This window comes from Mesocricetus auratus, unplaced genomic scaffold (genome assembly GCF_017639785.1).
Source record: "Mesocricetus auratus isolate SY011 unplaced genomic scaffold, BCM_Maur_2.0 Super-Scaffold_100021, whole genome shotgun sequence".
NCBI lineage: Eukaryota > Metazoa > Chordata > Mammalia > Rodentia > Cricetidae > Mesocricetus > Mesocricetus auratus.
This window is the reverse complement of record NW_024429202.1, coordinates 31,107,344-31,128,068: the sequence shown is the minus strand read 5'-3', so window position 1 is coordinate 31,128,068 and position 20,725 is coordinate 31,107,344. Positions and strand designations below refer to the sequence as shown.

At 47.1% G+C, this 20,725-nt stretch overlaps 1 protein-coding gene across 5 annotated transcripts in view; it reads left to right on the top strand.

Moving 5' to 3' along the window:
* The first annotated feature begins 1,152 nt into the window (after positions 1–1,152).
* Positions 1,153–20,725, top strand: part of Chst10 (carbohydrate sulfotransferase 10) — a 29,502-nt gene continuing 9,929 nt past the window's right edge. Inside the window, exons 1-4 of one of the 5 annotated variants that reach the window (XM_040729343.1) lie at positions 1,153–1,390; positions 2,249–2,433; positions 3,252–3,358; positions 13,949–14,080. In XM_040729343.1, coding sequence (XP_040585277.1) covers positions 3,337–3,358; positions 13,949–14,080 — 154 coding nt within the window. In that variant the 5' untranslated portion in view covers positions 1,153–1,390; positions 2,249–2,433; positions 3,252–3,336. Of the gene's footprint in view, positions 1,391–1,722; positions 2,190–2,248; positions 2,434–3,251; positions 3,359–7,277; positions 7,494–13,948; positions 14,085–20,725 lie in introns of those variants that run through there. The other 4 variants (XM_040729344.1, XM_005075378.4, XM_013117382.3 and 1 more) reach the window with 4 other exon arrangements.

Below are 20,725 nucleotides of genomic sequence, written 5' to 3'. Positions count from 1 at the left end.
GTAGAAGCCTCTTGTCTAGCTTGGGGACAGGGACAAGGAAAGAAAAGAAACTACCCTACCTTTCTCTCCATCACAAGGACAAGTGGAACTATCTAACTGCCAAACAGTAAAGGTTATTTCAAAATGATTGGCTCTGAGTAAAATAATAACGCCAGAAACCTGAGGCCACGGCTGGCATGAGGCCTAGACCAAATTACCTCTCTTTTTTTGGGGGGGGGCAGGGTTTTCTGTGTCACCCTGGCTGTCCTGGAACTTGTTCTATACACCAGATTGGCTTTGAACGAAAGGATTTGCCTGCCTGCCTGCCTGCCTCTCTGGATTAAAGGTGTGTGCCATCATGCCCAGCTAACCAGCCCTACTTCTTAAGCAGGCTTTAGTAAGACCCAGTAAAATTCCCATTAGGCCAGTTGAGAAACTATGGCTGGGGCCAGAGAGACGGTACAGTGTTTAAGAGCTAGTGCCACCTTTGCAGAGGACCTGAGTTCAGTTCCTAGCACCGCATGGAGTAACTCACAATTCCCTCTTAATGCCAGCTGGAAGGGATCCTGCACTCTTCCGGACTCAGTTGGCACCAGTCCTCAAGTACACACTCACACACACACACATACCACACACACACACACACACATACACCATCCACATAATTAAAAATATTATAAAGAAATTGAGGATGGAGGAAGGTATGGTGTCTGTTACTTATCCTGCCCTACACTCTGTGAGGCAAGGGCAGAAGGATTTCCTCCAGGTCAGTCTATGCTAGTGTGAAGTATGGTTTTTAGAAAAACAAAGCAGAATAAAAAAAAAAACTATGTAAGTAAGAATACAGATTTGTGTTCTGACCGTTTCCCAAGTTTAAAAAAAAATTAAAGAATGGTTATTGATCTATGTATGTGGAGTTTTTTGTTTGTTTGTTTGTTTAATTGCCTTTTTATAACTTTTGGATTTCATTTGTCGTCTCAGAGGTGTTTTCTGGCGCGGTGCTTTTGGTGCATCTCTCCAATTTCTCCACGGGAGGGGAGGTAGGGGCCAATGGGGACCAGGGGGCCTGGGATGATGGCCGCTCCAAGCCTCCTCCAAGCTTCCTGCGACGCGGACGCGCGCGCAAGCACGGTGGCGGCGGCGGCGACGCGCGCCGGCGGCGACGCGCAGGGCCAGGCCCGCACTCCGGGGCCACGGTGGGCGGCGGCCTCGCGCCCCGGAGCCAGCGCGCACTCGCCTTCCTCCTTCCGGCGCGGCTACATCCCTGCACTCCGCGGGCCGCGGATAGCGGCACGAGGGCTTGGGGCGGGGCTGGCCTCCGGGACACCGGGGACGCCCACAGGCCCCGTGAGGCCGGAGCAGAGAGCGCCGGCAGCTGGGGAGGAGCGCGCGAGTGCCGGCTGCACGGAGGGTGAGCTGGGAACCCTGGGACGGCGGGTCTGTCTGAGGTGCAGTCTCCCAACCCCCCATCCCGGGTGGACAGGAGGGTGATGGACTCGGTTCTCCTTGGCGAGCTATCTCGGTGTGTGCTGGGGAGACTTAAAGACATCAATGGATGGAGAGCTTTCCGGGAAGAGCTTTCATCACTTAATTATGCTACGAGGAGACGTCCTTGTGAGAGATGCAGTGATGAATGGAATCAGTAATACTTGTACCATCTATCATCTACCTCTGTCACCCTGGGCTGGGAAGAGGACAACATTTTCCCTCTTGGGTCCCGGGTGCGTGCGGGGAGGGAGGAACCTGTGCAGCTTTTCCAAGTGAGCGCACGGTTGAGCGCGGCTCCTGGGGAAGGACCGACTGGAACCGCAGGAGCCCTGCCAGCCGGTCCTGCCTGCTCCACCTCAGACTCTCCACCCAGAGGCCTGTCAGAAGTTGAGGTCTAGACATCAATTCCTGCACTTTCTGGCTGAAAAGATGAAACAGGTTTCCCAACGCTGGTGCTTTTTTCTCTCTCCACGTCTACTCCAGGCAGGAAAGGGTTGGGCAGTGAATACAAAGTAGCGCAGCCAGGTTCTGGTTAGCTGAGCAGCCTGATTGTCTAAAAATTTGTCCGGACCAGACAGAGGCTCTGGGCCACAAGGACTTGGGTCACTGCGTTGGTCCGTTCAGATTGCCAGGTTGGAGAATGTCTTGAGACAGTCTTAAAACGAGGCTGCTCAGCTTCGTTCTGGCTTGCTGATCACCAGTCAGGACTTCATCTTTTTTAGGTGAGTGGGTTAAAAAGAAAAGACACAAAGAGAAATGGCTTTCTACCTTCTGTCCCCAGGATAATTAGGACATAGTTCATCTTGAAGCAGAATTGGGATATCAACATGGAAAGAAACATCTTTGCGTGTTTGCTCTTGACCCCGAAGAACAGAATCTTAAGGAAATACCCGAGAAAGTGTCTACTTCCTGGAATCGAAAACAGGGGTTTTTTGTAAAGCAGAACAAAGAGCATCGGGAGAATTTGTAAATATTATGGGCCATTTTCAGTAATATTCGGGTCACTTTTGAAGCTTCAGGAGATTATACGGTAAAGAATTCTGAGAGGGCCATCAGGGAGAGAGGACTGTGCAAGACCCTAGATACCTCAGGTCCAGTCTGTTTTCTCTTCACACATGTTCAAGATATGTGACATGAGATTCCCTTTAACTTTAGCACTGAGGTTTTTCGTTTTAGAATAAAGACCATTGTTTGTTCTGCCAACAACCCTACTAAATCTGTGGCCTCTATAATCCCAGGAGGTTGGCTTTTACTTATCCCCTTATTCATTTATCAAATGACTTTTGCCTAGGATCTGTCAGACACTAAAGCTTGAAGGAACCAGAACCCAGAGTGTATCTGTCATTGGAATAATGGATGGTGCTGTATAAAAATTATTTACCCAATGTCAAACGAATGAAACAATGGGATTGGATTTTTTGTAAAGATGTTTCATTAATAATTTTAATTTTCATACTAGATAACAAGGGTGGCTTTTGAATAACTGGCTCTCTTGGCACACTTGAAATATATTCTTGTTTATTAAAAAATTCACATCCTACATGCTTTCTTTGAGGGACCGGTTATACAAGATGCAGTTGAATAGTCCAAGTGACTGTTTCCAGTAGAAACTACTTTATATTAAGAAAATTGATCTAACTTTGGTGGTGGTTTTGTTACTCACTTGGTTTTGGTTTTGGTCCTTTTGTATTGAGAATGGGTTTTATGTATGGCAGTCTGGCTTCAAACTCTGCAGCCAAGGATGGCCTTGAATTCTCACTGTTATTTTAAATCATCCTACACAGTGATAAGAGGAACCACAAACCTCAAGCAGGGCCAGTACAGCATGGGAACGTGACACCTCCAACCCCAGGCCTCAGATGGTTCGTGATGGAAAATGTGAACCCGGCAGGTATTTAAAATCATTGCTATTCAATGTCTGTGATGCTTCCTGTCGCTTGTATAGAGATTTTAGGGAACTTAAGCCCCTGATGATGAATATGTACATGCATACTTCTTTAGAAACATCTCCTTACAATAATAGGGGGCACACACTCAGCAGCTATCACTGAACTGGTGTCTGGTGTGAATACAGAATGTCCTGTGCGGTGTTCACTATGCCCCATTACTCACAGCTTCTGTCTTGACCATTGTTGGATTTCTCACTGGACAGAGTTAGGATGTGTTTTCATCCTGCTAAACAAGGACAACACCTCCTCCTGAGGCACGGTTGGAAGGACTGCAGCAGAGAAGACAAAGAAAAATTCTGAGCTCTGATCCAGAGAAACATATGCTATGAATTTGGAAGCTCAATGATCTGCAATACAACTCTATATGACAAATTCGTATACCCTGCAATTCAGAATCAAAAAGTATGACAGGCAGATGCTGGTAGCCCCATCGTACCAGCCTTAGGGACTGGTTCTCTTCTCTCCAGTGCCCTTCCAGGAGCTACAGTTCCTTGTTATAACCCAATCGTGTGTGTCTGGAAGTGTTAAGGAGGTTGAATGCTGTATCTGTGAGGCCTGAGGCATGTGTGAGGACTGGGGCTTCTGCCTCAGCCCCAGAGCACCATCAGCAGCTCTGCTCCCCAGGCCCTCCTCTAACCCTTCTTGCACTGGCCTCCTGGTAGCTTTCGGGATTCTAGAATCTAGACTGGGGCTTCTTCAGCTCTTCCTGATTTGCTCCGTTCTCCTTTCACCAGTTTTGATTTTAATTACAAAAATAGTCTTTATTACATCAGATTATATTTTCAAATACATGGTTTCAGCCATTTTCTCCCAGATATTTTGTTGAAATCCTTGTCAAACAAGGAACTGAAATCTGAATACAGTCTTGGTATGAAAACTTTTGGGGTCCTTGTCAGGAGGGCGGTGAAGTGTTCTTCTCAGTGTTTATAATTTGTGTGTTTTTACATTTATTTATTTATTTTGCATGCACACACACATATATACTAAACTATATATATATATGTGCACATTACACTATATATATAGTGTAGTGTGTATATAGTGTGTGTGTGTGTGTGTGTTTACAAGCATGTGCATGGCAAGATATAGCATGTGGAGGTCACAGGACAACTTTTGGGAATCAGTTCTTTCTTCTCACCCTGTGGATCCCAAGGATTGAGCTCAGGTCCTCAGGCCTGGCAGCAATCACATTTACCCCGAATCATCTCACTAGTCCAATTTGAACATTTTTAAGATTGACGTAAAAAAAAAATCAGACTCACACAAACACTTAAGCAAAGAAGCTACATTGAGCAGGACCTACATACAGCATATGGTGAGCCAGCCCCTACTAAGTGACAAGTGCTGACAGCATGCGCCGGATGTCCTCAGAGTCCTGCCAGCTTGTGAAAAGGAGTTCATAGATTGGGTGGTAGAAATATATTCAAGTTTAGAGGGAGACACTGGTACTTGTGGACAGTCAACAGTCTACTGAAAAGTAACTTCATGTCTTTTAAACTAGTGTTGAAAAACAAAAGCAAAATCCCGGGTCATTCATAACCTCTTAAAAATATACATCTTATTTAACTGCAAAATCCCCTCACCCCCAGTCTTTGAGAATATATGTTCAGAATTAGTGAACCATGGCGGAAAGAAAGAAAAAAAATCAGCCAGCTGTTGGCATTCTGGAAACAAGAAGCTCTTCTCAGCTCCCACCTTGTAGGACTAGCAGGGAGCCCAGGATCTGGCCCTGTGTTCTGTGTTGTGGGTCTGCCTGAAGCAGTCCTCCAGGGAGAATGATGCTGCTGGTTTTAGTCTCCCCAGGGAGTGCTTGCTCTCTGAATTTACATGTCTGTCTCTTTGCCCCACTCTGCATATTTGCTCTCAGGCACCTCGATGCTCCCAGATCCCTGGGTGTGGCCCAGCAACAGTGGCCCATAGTCACTTAGCAGTTGGTGATACTGGGAAGGCATCACCATGCTAGTGGTCATTTCCAGTGTTGAGTGTGGTGGCAGGCATGTGTTCTGTCAAATCCACGCTGCTAAATGGCCACCACTTTTGACACCTTTCTATCCTGGAGGCCCCGGTCTTCATGCTTTTACCTTCCTCTGTTGCTAAGCACAGATCTTTCACCTAGCACATCAGTTTCCCTATTAGCATTCAGGACTGGAGCAGGGACCGTGCATCGCTGGGTTCTCTGGGGCTCAGATCAGCCCTTGGTGACTATTACTGAGTGAGCGAATGGCTAAAGCCTGTTTAAACAGAGTTGATTGGACTTGCGTGCCGTGGGACTTTCTTCGGAGCCTTCCCTAAGCCAGTGTGAGCATATTAAAAAGCAGAGTGATGGATGGGATTAGACTTGATCACAGAGCAGGAAAGGCTTGCCGCTTCAACTGGGGGAGAGCATGGACAGCTGAGAACAATTAATCTGTGGGCATCCCTTTTTTTGAATGCTGGAGAGGGAAGGGTTGCATCAAAAGACAGTACCTGAACTGTGGCTGTCGTTAGTAATTACAGACATTCATATCCGCACTGCCTCTCTTTTGTTTGGCAGAGAAAAGCGATTTAGACTTCTTGTGGGTTCTGCTGTATTTTTCCCCCAGCCCTTGCTTTCTCCATCTAGTGTCCAGTTTTGTCTGTGGGTTTTCAGAGCCCACCCTCTGACTTGGAATCAGATGTTGGCATCTTGACACGTGTAAGTACCACTTAATGATTGGAAGGAGGAAGGCGCTGAAGATGGCTATGCCAGCTCCTGGGGGCTGGGGCTCTGTGTACAGGAGCACACTGTGACCAGAGAGGTGTGGGCACTCTCAGCTCTGCCCCCACCATTAGCTGGAAGTGGCATAGTGGGGTTGTATTGGCTCCTTGAACAACGGGGAGTTAATTACAGAAAATGTCAGGCTTTTTAAAGGCTATTTATCACCTGGTTACCGGAAAGCAGTGGCCTTTAATGGATCCCTGAAGCAAGCACTGCGTGCCAGCCTCCAGTCCCCTTGCAGATAGATGTTGTGAGCCTGGACCTTAACACCCTGGCGTGGTGGCAACCCCCATGGAGAAGATTTTTATTTATGGACACAGTGCAGAGAATAGAGCATGCTCAGAGAAGTGTGACTGGGAGGGTTGGGGGTGCGTTTTTGTTTAGAAAATAGGGCACATTGTCATAGGGTTTCTTTCCCTGTGGACAGCAAATCTTAACTCTGCAGAGTCTAGTGCCCCATAGATGGGAGAGCCGGAAAAGTGCAATGGAGTCACTGATGGGAGATTAAACTTTTTCAGCTGTCTCATGTAGTTTAGAGTATCATTGGACTGCCGTGACTCCCTAAGACTTTGCAGCAAGCCCTCTTTAAATGAAAGGAGAGTGCCAATTGCTCTGGAATGTGCCAAGAATCTGCATTTTAACCAGATCCCTGGGCACAGGACACTGAAGTTTAAAGAGGCTGAGGGGGTGGAGAGTGGTTAGACCAGCAGTTCCCTTTCTTAGCTGCTTATGAGACTGCTGTAAAGAGGTTGGAAACTTGCTTTGGCGTCACCTCCATAGACTTGTCAATTCTCAGGGGCATCACTGTTTCTTAAGATCTCTGTAGTGATTCTAACATACAGCCAAGGCTGACAACCACTGGCCTCAACATAAAGCCAGACTTGTTAGATAGATGCTACTGTAATCACCAAGGGAATCATGATGGCTAGCTAGACACAACTTTCTCTAGGACTCATCAAATTCCTGCATACTGTATACTGTGGGTCTTACTAGATCATGCATTGGTGTTGGGGCGGGGGCATGCATGTGTGCACATACATATTGAGGTCAGAGGTGAGCCTTGAATGTCATTCCTCAGGCACCATGCACCGTGTTTTTATTTTATTTATGTATATGTGTGCCAGGGGTATTCAGTGCCTGAGGCAGCAGAAGAGGGCATCGTAATCCCCTGGAACTTGAGCCGTAAGCAACTGTGAGCCCCTGGATGTGCATGCTCACTGGGAACTAAACTTGAGTCCTCTGCAAGTGCATCAAGTGCTCGTCACTGCTGAGCCATCTCTCCAGTCCCGCCTTGTTTTTCTGAGACAGGGTCTTTCATTGACCTGGAGACCACTGACTAGGTGAGTTTGACTAGCCAGTGTGCTCAGGAACCCTGCAGTCCCTGTCTCCCCAGCACCAGGATTGCAAACCTGTACCACCATGCTCAGCTTTTCTGTGTGGGTTCTGGAGATCAGGCTCAGGTCCTCCTGCAGTGAGCACTTGACAGCTCCCTCCCAGACCCCCCCCCCCACTCTTACTTTTAGGGATAGAGATGTAGAACAAGCAAGCACTTAGCCAGGTTGGTTTGGACGGATTAGGATGCTCCCTCCTCCATAAATGGAAATGGACCATCACCAAGTGAACATTTGTTCTTTGCATCTTTGAAATTTATATAAAAATTTAAAATCAGACCTCCCCGCACCCCATTTGTCTGTATGGTGGCATGGGTTTGCATATGAGGAAAAGCCTGGCCTCCATAACAACCCTGTTAGAGCTGGTATTTTCTGAGCCACATTTGCTCTACCTCTATTATGCCCTGAACCCCAAGGGCCTTCCTTTCCCTTCAGTTACTCACAGTCATATTCCCTGGCATGGAACCTGTTCTCCTACCTCCTTCGGCAAGGGCTCTTCCCTGACCCATTTGCCCAGGTCGTGGCCTCATACCATCTCCTTCCAGTATCACCATGTGCCACTTACCCGGCTCCTGTGGTTTTATTAGACTCGAGAGTCTATAAGGACAAGTGAAACTGTTGTATCTCTAACACCTATTCTATCTGATGAAAGAACATACGCTCTTATGATGAATTCGAGAAGTGATTAAGTTTTTAAATTACTTTGTCCATTAAATTTCATACACATGTATATGCCAAAAAAATTAAAAAATGATAAAGCACACTGTCACTTTGAAGGAAATAAGAAATTGTTGTTCCGGCCATGAATAAGAATGACTATGGCCTGGGAACATGGATTCAAATACTACATTCTAACTAGTAACAATTTCATCAATTTTTATAGTAACACAACGAAGAAAACCACTCAGTTTTCAAATACATTAACATGGGGTATGTCGGCTGCAGCAGAGTAGGACAGTCTCTGCTATAGGCCTCAGATATTGCCTGGTGGCCTTCCTAGCCTTCCAGTTGGTGGAAGCTAGGGGTCTGTTCATACACTCTAAATGAACTTATCACATAGCCACAGGGATGTTAGGTCACACACAGAGCTGAAAGATACGTGAATATTTAGCATGCTGAAGAGAGCCCAAGATAATTTGCCTGGAGATCTGCCACATTCCAGCTCCCCACAATCCCTGAAGTTTATTGTTTTGTAAAGATTTATTGTTTGTGTGTATGCCTGTGTCTGTGTGCATGTATGTGCAGGTGAGGATGCCCACAGAAGCCAGAAGATACTGCTGGATCCCTGGAGTTGGAGTTAGGGGTGGTTGCAAGCTGCCCAAGATGCTGGGAACTAAGTTCTAGTCCTCGTCTTCTTAAGGAGTAGCAAGTACTCTTAACACCTGAGCCATCTCCCCATCCCCTTGTTGAAGTCTTAAATCAGAACATTTAACATCAGTGTGGCTTTTTCCCCCTGGGAACATCCTAGCCTCCTTCCTTCTCTGGGCCCTATGTTACAAAGAGGAATAATGTAGGAATCAAGCCGACTGGGTGTATTGAGAGAGGACCAGGCTACAGTTTCATTGGTTGGCTCACATTGTATGCAACTTGGAAGCCTAGGTTTGGTTTATGCTTTAACCATGTTCCCTTTACTTAATAGCTTTTGCCCCTGTGCCTGTGTTAACCACTATTTTTCTAATTATAGACCATGAGTAGGGAAGGTAAATGCTTAAATACCATGTGTGTGAGTGTGGTGTGTGTGTGTGTGTGTCCCTGGTTTCACCAGCTCTAGTGTGCCTATCTGCTGAGCCTGAGTTAACTGCCCTCCCCCACCCCAGTCTATCCTGTCACAGGGAAAAAGCTAACAGCTTCATCTTCCAGTTGTTTAAAGTACAGCAGTTCAGACTAGTGGAGGGAAGCGCCCCAGCCATGCCTATAACCCTGCTTCCTTTAAAGAAAGCCCAAATTCAACAAAACCACAGTGCAGTGTTCGGGAAGGGTGTCTGCTACATTATTCTCTGCAATTTATGCTTCATTACTCATTTTTAAAGCAAATAAGAATTCACCAAGGAAGAGAAATATGTATTTGCTCAATGTTCCAATGCATGTTGGCACACTGGCCAGGTCATCAGTTTTTCCTGGCTAGAAAAGTCCTTTCTTCCTCCTTTCCCCAAACTGTGCATGGTAAAGAAACTGTGGCTAACAGTGGTGAAGGAGAAAAATTAAACAGCAGCTAAAAGCATCAGGGTACATGTGTGTAAGTGGAATTCTTTGACATTTTATTCATTTTTATTGTGAGAAGGCTGAGTGCTGAAGGGAAGAAAAGCTTAAAACATAAATGTCTGGAGTCAAAGTGACTGTTTCTCCGTCTTCTTGGGGCATTGGTCTGTGTGTTGTGGGTGTGCATTTGCACATAGTCACCTTCTCAAGTAGTACAGCATTGTGTATATTCTTTTTATTAATAAATAGGGTCAGACACCAGTCCTGTAACTCCCTTTTCTACGTATTGGTGATATATGTTGACACTGAGTCTACCCGGTACACTTGCCTTTTAGTAGAGTGTTTTCTTTAAAATGTAAAGTTTTTGGACTCCAGCATGATTTCTTAACTCTTCCATCAACATTTTTTTAAAAAGGTTCATTTTATTTTTGTATGTATATGTCTGGGTCCCTGTGGGTATGTGCATGTGAGTGCAGGTGTTCACAGACACCAGAAAGGGCACTGGTAGGATCTCCTGGAGCTGGGGTTGCAGGCAGTTGTGAGCTGCCAGATGTGGGTGTTGGGAACCAAACTCAGGTCCTCTGGAAGAACAGCAAAAGCTCTTGACCGCTGAGCATCTCTTCAACACAGCAGCATGTTTTACTTTCAGTGGTGATTCAAGAAGATGCACACACTGTGGCTTGGAAAATACAGCTTGATTTCAAGTAACTCTGAAGTTCTAAGAGCTGTTGGTGTTTCCTGGTGTCGGTTACTGGTTATTAAATTGGTTGTGTCCCTCGGTAGAGACTGGAATCCTGAGTCTTTACGGTGGCATCCTGCTTTAGAAAGATGGAAAAGATGGGGTCTCTGTGGATGAGGTACTATTCTCGTCCTTGGTGTGTTAATCAGTTGGCATGGGCTCACATACATGGAGGGGCAGCTGGCAGTGCTTAGCAGGAGCCCAGGGCTGCCAGATGAGAAAGACCAGTGTTGGGGGACATCAGTCGGGCAATGATGAGGGAAGCTGGCCCTTCCTCTACTCATGGTGTGAGGAACACCTTGAACATCAGTGGTAAGGAGCCCATACCAGGACATGGGGTCATAGGTCAGCAGCAGTCTAGCCTGGGCTAGTCTTGAGACACTGGTGGGGAGGGAGGGAGGAGCCTTGCAGTTACCTCTCTCCCTTTCCCAAGCCTGCATAGTAGCTGGGCTGGGAAGAAAAAGACTGTCTAGATATCAGCTCTGAGGATATTTTAGACACATCACATTGGAAATTAAGCTTTTTGGAAAATGAAGAGCACATTGGATGCTACTATAAGCCGCGGGCCTGTTGAGATACCGCAACAGACCCTCCTGTGGGAACCTCAACACATTGGCACATGTGCAGATGGTAGATTTATCCATAGAAATGAGAAATTTGGAGCCCAGGCAGCTGCTCACGACAAGTCTGCAGCCACCCAGCTAGGGGGAGAGGAGGACAGACATGCTCAGGTACCAGCCCAGGGGAGAGCGTCTGGGAGTCTCTGTATAAGGAAGCCATGGGGCAAGCATGGCTGGACTTTGCAACCTCTGACTCTGGAGTTCTTCCTTGCAGCATCTGGCTTCCTACAGTGTAGGTGAGGCTTGCATTTCAGAGAACTCTTTATCCTTTCCAGCTTACCCTAGAGGTGGGTGGGCCCACTGGGCACCAAATCAGATCCCTATCTGCGTTCCCTGCTCACAGTGCATAGCTCAGGAGAGAGTGGGCCATTCAGCACAAGGGCCTCTTTGTTCTGAACTGCACCCAGCTCCCTGAGGCTCCCTCTGGCCTCTTTACTCCTCTGCTATCCCACCAGCCTCCCTGCTGCAGGATTTCTCCATAGGCCACTCCCATTCAACCGGTGGGGAGCACCTCCTCCAAGTGACATTGTCTTGAGGACAAGTTGAATGAGCTTGGGACTGGAGGATCTAGCATAACCTAACTGTTGCCTGCCTGTAGGAGGGCAAAGCAAGAAATCATCTGAGATGGCATCTCTCTCCTCCTTTCCTGTCTCCTTGGGACACGTTTCTCGCCACCGCACTAGAAGGACATAGAGAAATGTGGAAGGGATGACCAGGGGTTGGCCAACCTGGCTTATTAGGGTCTACAGTGGGGAGTGGCTGCTTGACCTGATCCAGCGGGTCATTCTTTGGTGGCAAGGTCCTAAGTGGGAGGACCAGGAGATGAGAAAGATAAAGATAGAAAGCTGGGGTCACAGGCCGTGTCTATGCCAAGCAGGCTTATTAAGAACTACAGCATCTTATATACTATTTGGGGGAGAAAAATGGGACAAAGTCAGCAGGAAGCTAATCGGCGCTGCCCAAGGGGAGCACAGGGTACCTTGAGGATGTCAGAGGGGAGCATGCAGCAACTGGGGGGCTGATAACCAATAGCCCCCAGGGTAGAAAGAGGTCCTCAAAATCCAAAGCAACAGCTCCCCCAAGGCCCTGTTGCCCGGCCATTTCTGGCTCTACCAAGCATGTTCCTGGTGTAGAGAAGGAACTACTTTCTGTCTCCATGTACCAGGGCCTTGGGGAAAGTCTTGCAGTGATTTAGCACACAACATGTACTCGTCCTTTGTTGGCATAGTTTCATTTTGTGTGGACCCTGGGAGAATGAAGGCCTCGTGTCTGTAGTGAACTACGGAGGTTGAGCCACAGAGCTGGTGGCCTGAGAGGCACAGGCGGAGATTAGAATTCCACATTGCATTGAGAAGGAAAGAGAAAATGAGACTTTTGAGAGACCCAGGGTAGCCTGCCTCAAACAGTTGAGGGATTTGGCATGTCTTCTAACAGGTAAACTGCAACCACTCAGTATGTTTCAGAAGTGGCTGGGTATGTCCTATGCAACATTTAAGAAATGGCTAAAATGTATATGTTGCTTCCTAGAAACTTAACAAGGCATGCCACATTTCTGTGTATTTACTCTGGCAACCTTGCCTGGGGACATGCAGGAAACACTAGGCCCAATATATAAGCACAGAAAAAACATAGAGATTATGTTTGTTTGAGTAGATCCAGTCAATGTATTTATTTGTTTATGTGAAATTTAAACTACACTGGGCTTCTATAATTTGGCAACCGTACTTGGAGACCCCAGTGAAAACACACTGGGCCTCACTTGTGAGTGCCTGAGAGTACCTACAAGACACCTCGGATAGGTCCATGCAGCGTGGGAGGTGATAAGCTCCCTGGCAAACTGTATCCAGGCAGGGATGACAGAGAACCACTCACAAGGTGCTGTGGGAGGAGTAGGGTTTCAGATGCCATGTTCCATCGAAGCTCTAGAATACAGCTTTGGGGAATAAGGAGGGCTCTTATTTTCTGGGTCTTGGCTGAGCTATGACCAGGCAGGGCTAGGAAGCTGCTTCTGAAATCCCCCACTGTTAGCAGCAGCATACTGGAGACCAGTTCCCTTGTCTATATTGATGACTGACCTCAGTCAGCTGGTGGGAAACAGCCCAGTTTGATCTCTTTACATGGTCTAATCCTGCCTCAAGAAGTGCCACTTGACTAAAACATACTTGTTTGTGCCTCCTGCTGAGGGTTGACAGTGACTTCCTGGTCACTTGTGTGTCCTTGCAGCAGACGGTGACTTCTGTGATAGGCTGAGGACCAAAAGATGTGCTCTACATCACTCCCAGGGCTTAACATGAAAAGCACCCACCCCCAAAGTTCTACAGAGGTCCTTGAAGGCAGATGGCCTGAGGCTGTAGAAGCACAGGTGTTTATTCTATTTTTTTCTTAGATTCTCTCAGTGCGGAACATCTTGTCCAGCAGTCAGCATTATTAAACACCGTGCCTCATGATTACCTCAGCATGGTGTCTGCACTCCAGGAATTGCCCCGGAGAGATCTAGTCTAGTCTTTGGCAGGACTCTGGCTGGACCCCTCCCGTTCCAGGAGCTTCCTGTGACATTGACCTGGGGGACAGGAATCGGGAGGCAGATTCTCAGCAGCAAAATCTCCTGGATTCCAGGGTGATATTTGTTCATTGTCATTCCCCTCCACCGGGCATTGGACGTTGATTGAATTATAAGATGGGCCCTTAAGTAGCGCTCATTAAATTTGAAATGTTAAATTAAATGTCAAGTCAGAATGCTCACTGTCGTAAAGTAGAAATGTCCTTAATGATATTGGTTGTGTTCATTGAAGTCACCAGTGTTACCGTTCAGTGACAAAGGCGTCTATCTCACTTGTGTCTTCCAGGAAGGATCATTGGATGGCTCCTGTGTGACAACATGCACCACCAGTGGCTTCTGCTGGCTGCGTGCTTCTGGGTGATTTTCATGTTCATGGTGGCCAGCAAGTTCATCACATTGACTTTTAAAGACCCGGATGGTAGGTATGCTTCCTGGCCGAATGGATTTATGACTAGTGGAGACCCCTGCAACACTGTGCCCAGGCACCAGCCAAAGGATACCAGTGGACTTCCAAAGCCTTCACATAACAGAAACCAGAGAGGGACGGGGAGGGGGCTGTGCTGAGTCCCTCCTGAAGAGGTGCTTTCTTTGTGGTTGAAGCCACTGTGTCCCCTTTGGGATAGAGATGCTTCCTTCCTGCAAGGCCTCTGAACACCTGGCAGCAAGGAATGTCACAGCTCTGACTCACATCCGAGCCCAGCTGTGGCTGCTCAGCCAGAGTGCCAGCTGTTTCACACTGGCGACCTATGATTAATGGTTGTCCTTGGCATAGGGGAAGGAGGGTTGTTTAAATGTGTATTGTGAGGCTGTGTTGTAGGATTTCATCACCCTTTACTAGTCAGAGGAATGGTGATGAAGTGCTGGTCCCGGGCAAGCTGATTCTGCTTCATGTTCTTGTCATCTGTTAACCTACGCATCAACGTTCGCTCACAGAATGGATACACTCCTGCTCTGACATTACCAGCTGACGGTCTGGTTAGTGAAGGCCCGCCATGTGCCAGGAGGTGTGTGACGTCTCCTCTGGGGCCAAGTGGAGGAGCTGGAGAGAGGAGGGGCATGGTTCGTGTGGGGACAGCTCATTAGTGCTGTAGATTGGCCAGAGAAGCAGTTACTGGGAAGCGAGCACAGAGCTTTGTGCCACCTTCTGTGGAACACAGCTCATTAGAGGTGCGTCTCTGCCAGCAGAGTTTACCACTTATGTCTAGTGGCTGTACTGACCTGTGACACAGAAGTTTCACCAGCTGGCTATCGGCTCCTTCTATACTACCAAGAACTCTGGGTATGTGCCTAGCTGTTCAAAGGACATCTGATGTCCCACACCTCTCCATCTTCTCTGTCCCACTTTACCTACTGAGAGAGTAATAGGAAGCAGATAGGGGGATATGAGAGAAGAAGGAAGCCCCTAAGTTAGCCCATGTGGTGGTTCCCCTCACGATGGTTTGCATGCAGGGATAATTACAGGCACGTAACATCTGGCACCACCTGGCTGTCATCACAAGTCATCATTGTCTTACCGAAGTCCCTGGGAGAAAGCTGATGAGGTTTGCACAGCCTGGGGAAGGGGTGTCACACTTGCTGTATTGGACATCCAGAGCCATCGTGTGGTGCTTGGAACCAGGGTCTCCACCAGAAGAGTGAGCTTCAAACCTTAGAGCAAGGTGGGAGAGTGAGCAGTGATCTGTGTCACCGTTTGGAGATTTTTAGCAGGGACAGCACAGCCAATGCTGTGAAGACAGAACGATTCTCATCTTGGAGGCACTTCATAGACAGCTGCCAGGCTCTGTGACCTTCCGCTGATGTGCTGATGACACAGATAAAAGTCAGATTTCTGAGATGGGAACTAGCTTGAGAACATGTGACTTCTACCCCTAGATATATCTCTTAGTAAGGAAGGCACGGCAGGGGAAGTCACGAAATTAAGTTGTTTGTAGCTTAGTTTGTTTTAAAAACTAGGACAGTGTGTACTACTTCTCAGTGAGACTTCTGTCAGCCACAGATAAGTAATTTAAGCCTGGTGACACACACCTTCCATTCTGGCCACTCTGGAAGCTCTCATGCTGGGGACCAACTGAGTATGTGAGTTAGAGACAACATAGAGCACCCGTGAGACCCCATCTCAGAAAACAGAACAAAATAAGAATTGAATATGCTCTTGCATTTTTATGTTCTCTGACAGGGTCTTTTAAAGAACACCTTCCTAGTGGGCTCCGGTAAAGGCAATGTCACTATATGGAGAGGCAGCAGGTTTTAGGCTCACTGCTCTCAAAAGGGCATAGACTCTGGAACTGCAAAAACTTAAAGGTAAAAAGCCAAAAAGAAAACTGATTATGCTTACTTAGTAGAGGCCAGAGAACAGAGGTCAGAGTTCTCTTCTTCCACCATATAAAACTCAGGGATTGAGCTAGGGTCATCGAGCTTGGCAGCAGGCACATTTACCCTCCAAGCCACCTGTGGTGGTTGAAAGAAAATGGCTCCCAAGAGGAGTGGCATTGGGGAGGTGTGGCTTTGTCTCTATGAGACCTATCAGGTGTTTGAGACAGGCAAAGTAACACAGCTTCCCAGAGTTGAACAAGTGCAGAATAAAAGAATGCAACACATCTTTGCATCATTAAACAAATGTTCCACAGCATAAACAAATGTAACGCATCTTAAATTAATATTCCACAACACTGTAAGCCAGCCCCAACTAAATGTTTTCCTTTGTAAGAGTTGCCATAGTCATGGTGTCTCTTCACAGCAATAGAAGCCCTAAGACACCTCCTTGCTGGCCTCACCTTCAAGATTTTAATTGGGACAAAAACTCTTTAACACAGCTCACCAAACAGCTCTGTCTTAAAACTAATGATAGGCAGTTCCTCTACACTGACATTTGGAGGGGCCATATAGCCTACTCTTGAATGCCTTCAGAGCCAGCCCTGGCACGTTTAGCCTCTGTTTCCCCCAACATGAAATTCAGGGTGAATACTGTCACCCCAAAACATGTTGTACACTAAGATGTCACAAGGATCCCTTACTATCACAGAGCTTAAAATATGAGTTTCCTGTCATGACTCAGTCCAACCTGTCATGACTCAGAGTGCATGTCCTTGTCTTCAGAGTATCTGGTCAGATCATTGTCCATCAACTTCATTCTTCATTCTTATTTCTGAGTGAACTTGCGCATTCAGTATCTTGCCAGTCTAAGTGATTAGGACTGGATGAAGAATTTGGGAGTTAAGTACACAGTACTGACCCAAGGCATCAAAGAGGACCCTGGGTTAGGGGTGTTGCAGTCATCTCTTCTCTTCAACCCCCTGTTAGAGGACACCCCCCCCCAGCCACTGGTAGACTTGGAAACATCAGAGGTACCTGTGAACTCCTCGAGATGGGCTGTACTCTAATTCTGACATTTATATTTTATGCATTCAAACCATGTTGGCTTTTGAACCAAGTTGGCTCCACATGAGTATCATTGCAAGGAGGTGGCTTGCAACCCATTGGTCCCCAGAGCGAAATCGTTATTGGATGGTTCTTGGTCTTGGTGTTCAAGAAACACAATAACATAGCTAGCTGCCCTTGGGTTATTCTTCCTGCTGGCTCTCTTCTCTTGGAGCTGGATCCCTGGTGTGGAATCCCGGTCACATTGTGTATGTGTTTTCTTCATACCTACCTGTTGTCATGATTTCCCTGGCCACCTGAGCCGAGCCAAGAGCTCATCTGTCCTGTGTGTGCTGACCTACTGTGTGTCCCTGATTGCCGCTTTTGATGCTACTGTAGTTTATGCCAGCTCATCAGTAAAGCCACATTGACATTTGTGCAATGATCTATCTTTAGTAAGTTTCTCTTCTGCTGAACAAGAATCAGGTGTTAGTAACCAGATCGTATCAAGGAAAATAAATCCAACCCAGTGATAGGTGTGTAGTGGCATGATTTGTCAAGATTTGAGATAATAAACAACCCTTCCATTGGTCTGCGATATTTGTACACATGGTTTTCTTTTGTCTGTCGGGCTTGCTCTTTCAGTCAGCCTTTGCAGCCCCTCAGGTTGCTTCTAAGTGACTGACAGGCAGACTCCATGACTTTGGATTATCACTGCCTGCTGCCAGTAGCATGGGTTTGGGACTGGGCTGTGAGGCAGGAGGCAGCATCATTGCATAGCACAGAAGGCAGCTAGGGGACAATTGTGACCACTTTTAGAAAGGCAAAGCAAAGTGGTACTCCATTCACCATTGTAGAATTTTCTACAAACCCATAACTGTTAGCAAGATAGTCTTAGACATGAAGATGCCCAACCATGCCTTGAGGATTATGGCCCTTCACCCTGAAGCTGGAGACTTGCTTCTGAGGGGCAGAGTGGAGAGAGGGACTAACCTCCGGTCATAGTCGTGACGCTAGCAGCTGCTGAAGAGAATTCCCCTCCAGCAGAAGGACGGAAAGCAAAAAGTAGGCCGGTCTGCTTCCTCCTCTGCCTGTAGTCAGGTAGGGTTGGGTAAGCTGGAGAAAGAACCCGGAAGCCTAAAATCGTAAAAATGGTCGCACCGAGGTAGTGATTGATAGGTTAGCTGATGCTGCAGGGTGAAAGGTTCCTCGGTGACCACTGCCTTCTGTGTGCTCTGAGCATGGGAAATAGGTTGCTTCCCAGAAGCCAGTGGCAAATTGACTATTCAGCATTCATCACACATTTCCTTCTACCCAGAAGGTAAGGAAACACAGGTTTCACAAATCCATTTAGCATGTCAACACCCAAAGGTGACAGCTTGAGTCAGTGTCACTTGGACCAGTCAGTGTAGCTGTCAAGGCCCCTGCGGTGCAGCTAGGAGCACTGGGGGGTTGGGGGGGAGGGTGGCTTCCTGACTTCATCTGCCGAACAGCATGCTCTTTATCGCATGGTAGTCTCAGAACGGCTTGTGCATGTAGCTCCAGCCAGGTTTGCACTTTTACTCAAATGTAGCCAGAGGAAGGTGGCCGTGGGGTCATGAAGCAGGGACCGACCGGAGGAGAGCTCAGTAACCGAGGCATGGGAGCAGAGTGGTGTTAGGGCACAGTAGGGGGCCTTCTTTCTCATGGAGCAGAAGAGAACCCAAGCAGAGTAGACAGACACTGTGTGCTGCAGGGAGGCAGCTGTTGGACAGCCTGACTGGGTGAGGTCAGGGAGGCGCTGAAGTTAAGAGCGCTGACTGCTCTTCCAGAGGACCCAGGTTCAATTCCCAACACCCACATGGCAGCTCACACCTGTCTGTAACTCCAGTTCTTCTGGCCTCTGTAGGTACCAGGCACATATGTGGTACAGATACGTGCATAGGCAAAACATCCACACATACAAAGTAAAATCAAATAAAGGTAAAGCAATAAAATAAAATTTTAAAAAGTAGGCTGAGGTGGCCTGGGGCTATCGTAAAGCAGGCAACATATAACATATTGGCATCACTGAACCAAGTCGGAGGACATTCTTATTATAGGAAGTAATAGTTCTATATGTTTTGTGTCATTTAGTGAGACACTGAAAGTTTGTTTTCATGAAGTGATAGATTATGTCCAGACTCTACTTGAAAGGTTTCTACAAAATCCGTTGTTTCGCTCCCGAGTGGTTTATAAACCATCCTCTAGCCTGACATACAGTCAAGTGAACTCCAACATGAACATGGAAACTCTAGCCTGACTGCTGGAGTTTTGCTTTTGTGGTATATTTTATTTGTATACATGTGTCTTTGAGTGCTATCTGTGTACTACATGCATATAGGAGGTCACAAGAAGGTGTCAGATCCCCAGGAACTGCAATCACAGTCATAAGCCACCCTGTGGGTACTGGGAACCAAGCCTGGGTCTTCTGGAAGCACAGCCAGTGCTCTTGACCACTGAGCCATCTCTCCAGCCCCCGAGTTTTGCTTTTTATTGTAAATTAATTTTTTTTCTGGAGTGGGGTTTCTGGTGATCTCTGAAGAGTGACATGCACTTGTAAGAAATACCACTGAGGGCCTGGAGAGCTGACTCGGTGGCTAAGAACACTGGCTGCTCTTGCAGAGGACCCAGGTTTGATTCCCAGCACTCACATGGCAGCTCACAACCATCCGTAACTCCAGTTCCAGGGGCTACAGTGCCCTCTCCTGGCCTCCCCAGGCATCAGGAACACACATGGCACACAGACATACATTCAGGCAGAGTAACCATACTTACAATTTTCTTTTTTTTAAGAAAAAGAATGGCATAGGAGAGGGACACCTTGTGTTCCATTTGTCACCTGTCCTCACAAGGTAACTGTTTGCAGAGATGCACGGCAGTCGGGATACTGACACAGATATAGCCCAGGTGCAGAACGCCTCTGTCACCGTGAAGGCCCATCATGTCACCCTCGGTGATTATTGTCTTTTGGTTTTGGTTTGGATTTTTTGGTTTTTGAAACCTAAATCCAAAGTTCATGATCTATCCCAGGTTGTCTACAAACTTCCATTCCTCCTCCCCCAGCCTCTAAAGCACAGGGATTGTACAGGTGTGTTCCACTATGCCTGGCTGTGTTGTCCTTTCCAGTCACATCCATGTCCCCCTTCCTTAGCCTCAGCTCCTGAACCTCTGTACAGCTGTGTCGTTGCAAAAATGCCTTGTATCCTGGGACCTTTTGACTTTTCTCGCTCACACAATTCCCTAGACCGTTCGTCCAGCATGTTCATAGTTGCTGTCTGTGATTCTTGCATTTTCTTTATTGCTTGGTTGTATTCTGCTGTACAGGTGTAGCCCTGTCTGTTAGCCACCCACCTGCCGAAGGGCATGTGGACCCTTTCCAGTTTGAGGCTATTACAGATGACACTGCTGTGAACATCTGCATATGTGGTTTTTTGTTTGAACATAAATGTTTACTTCTCTGTAATAAATGATAGGAAACACGATTGCCGGGTCTTGTTACCACGTTGCTTTTTTTCCCCCAAGAAAATTACCAGGCCCTTTTCCAGAGTAGCTGTTCTATATTTCATTTCTGCAGCATTGTATCCGTGACCAGGTTTCTCCACATTGCAGTGTTTGGTGTAGTCGTTGTTCTTTCTTACATAGTCTGATGGGTCTGTGGTACTGTCTCCCTGTGATTTTTGACTTG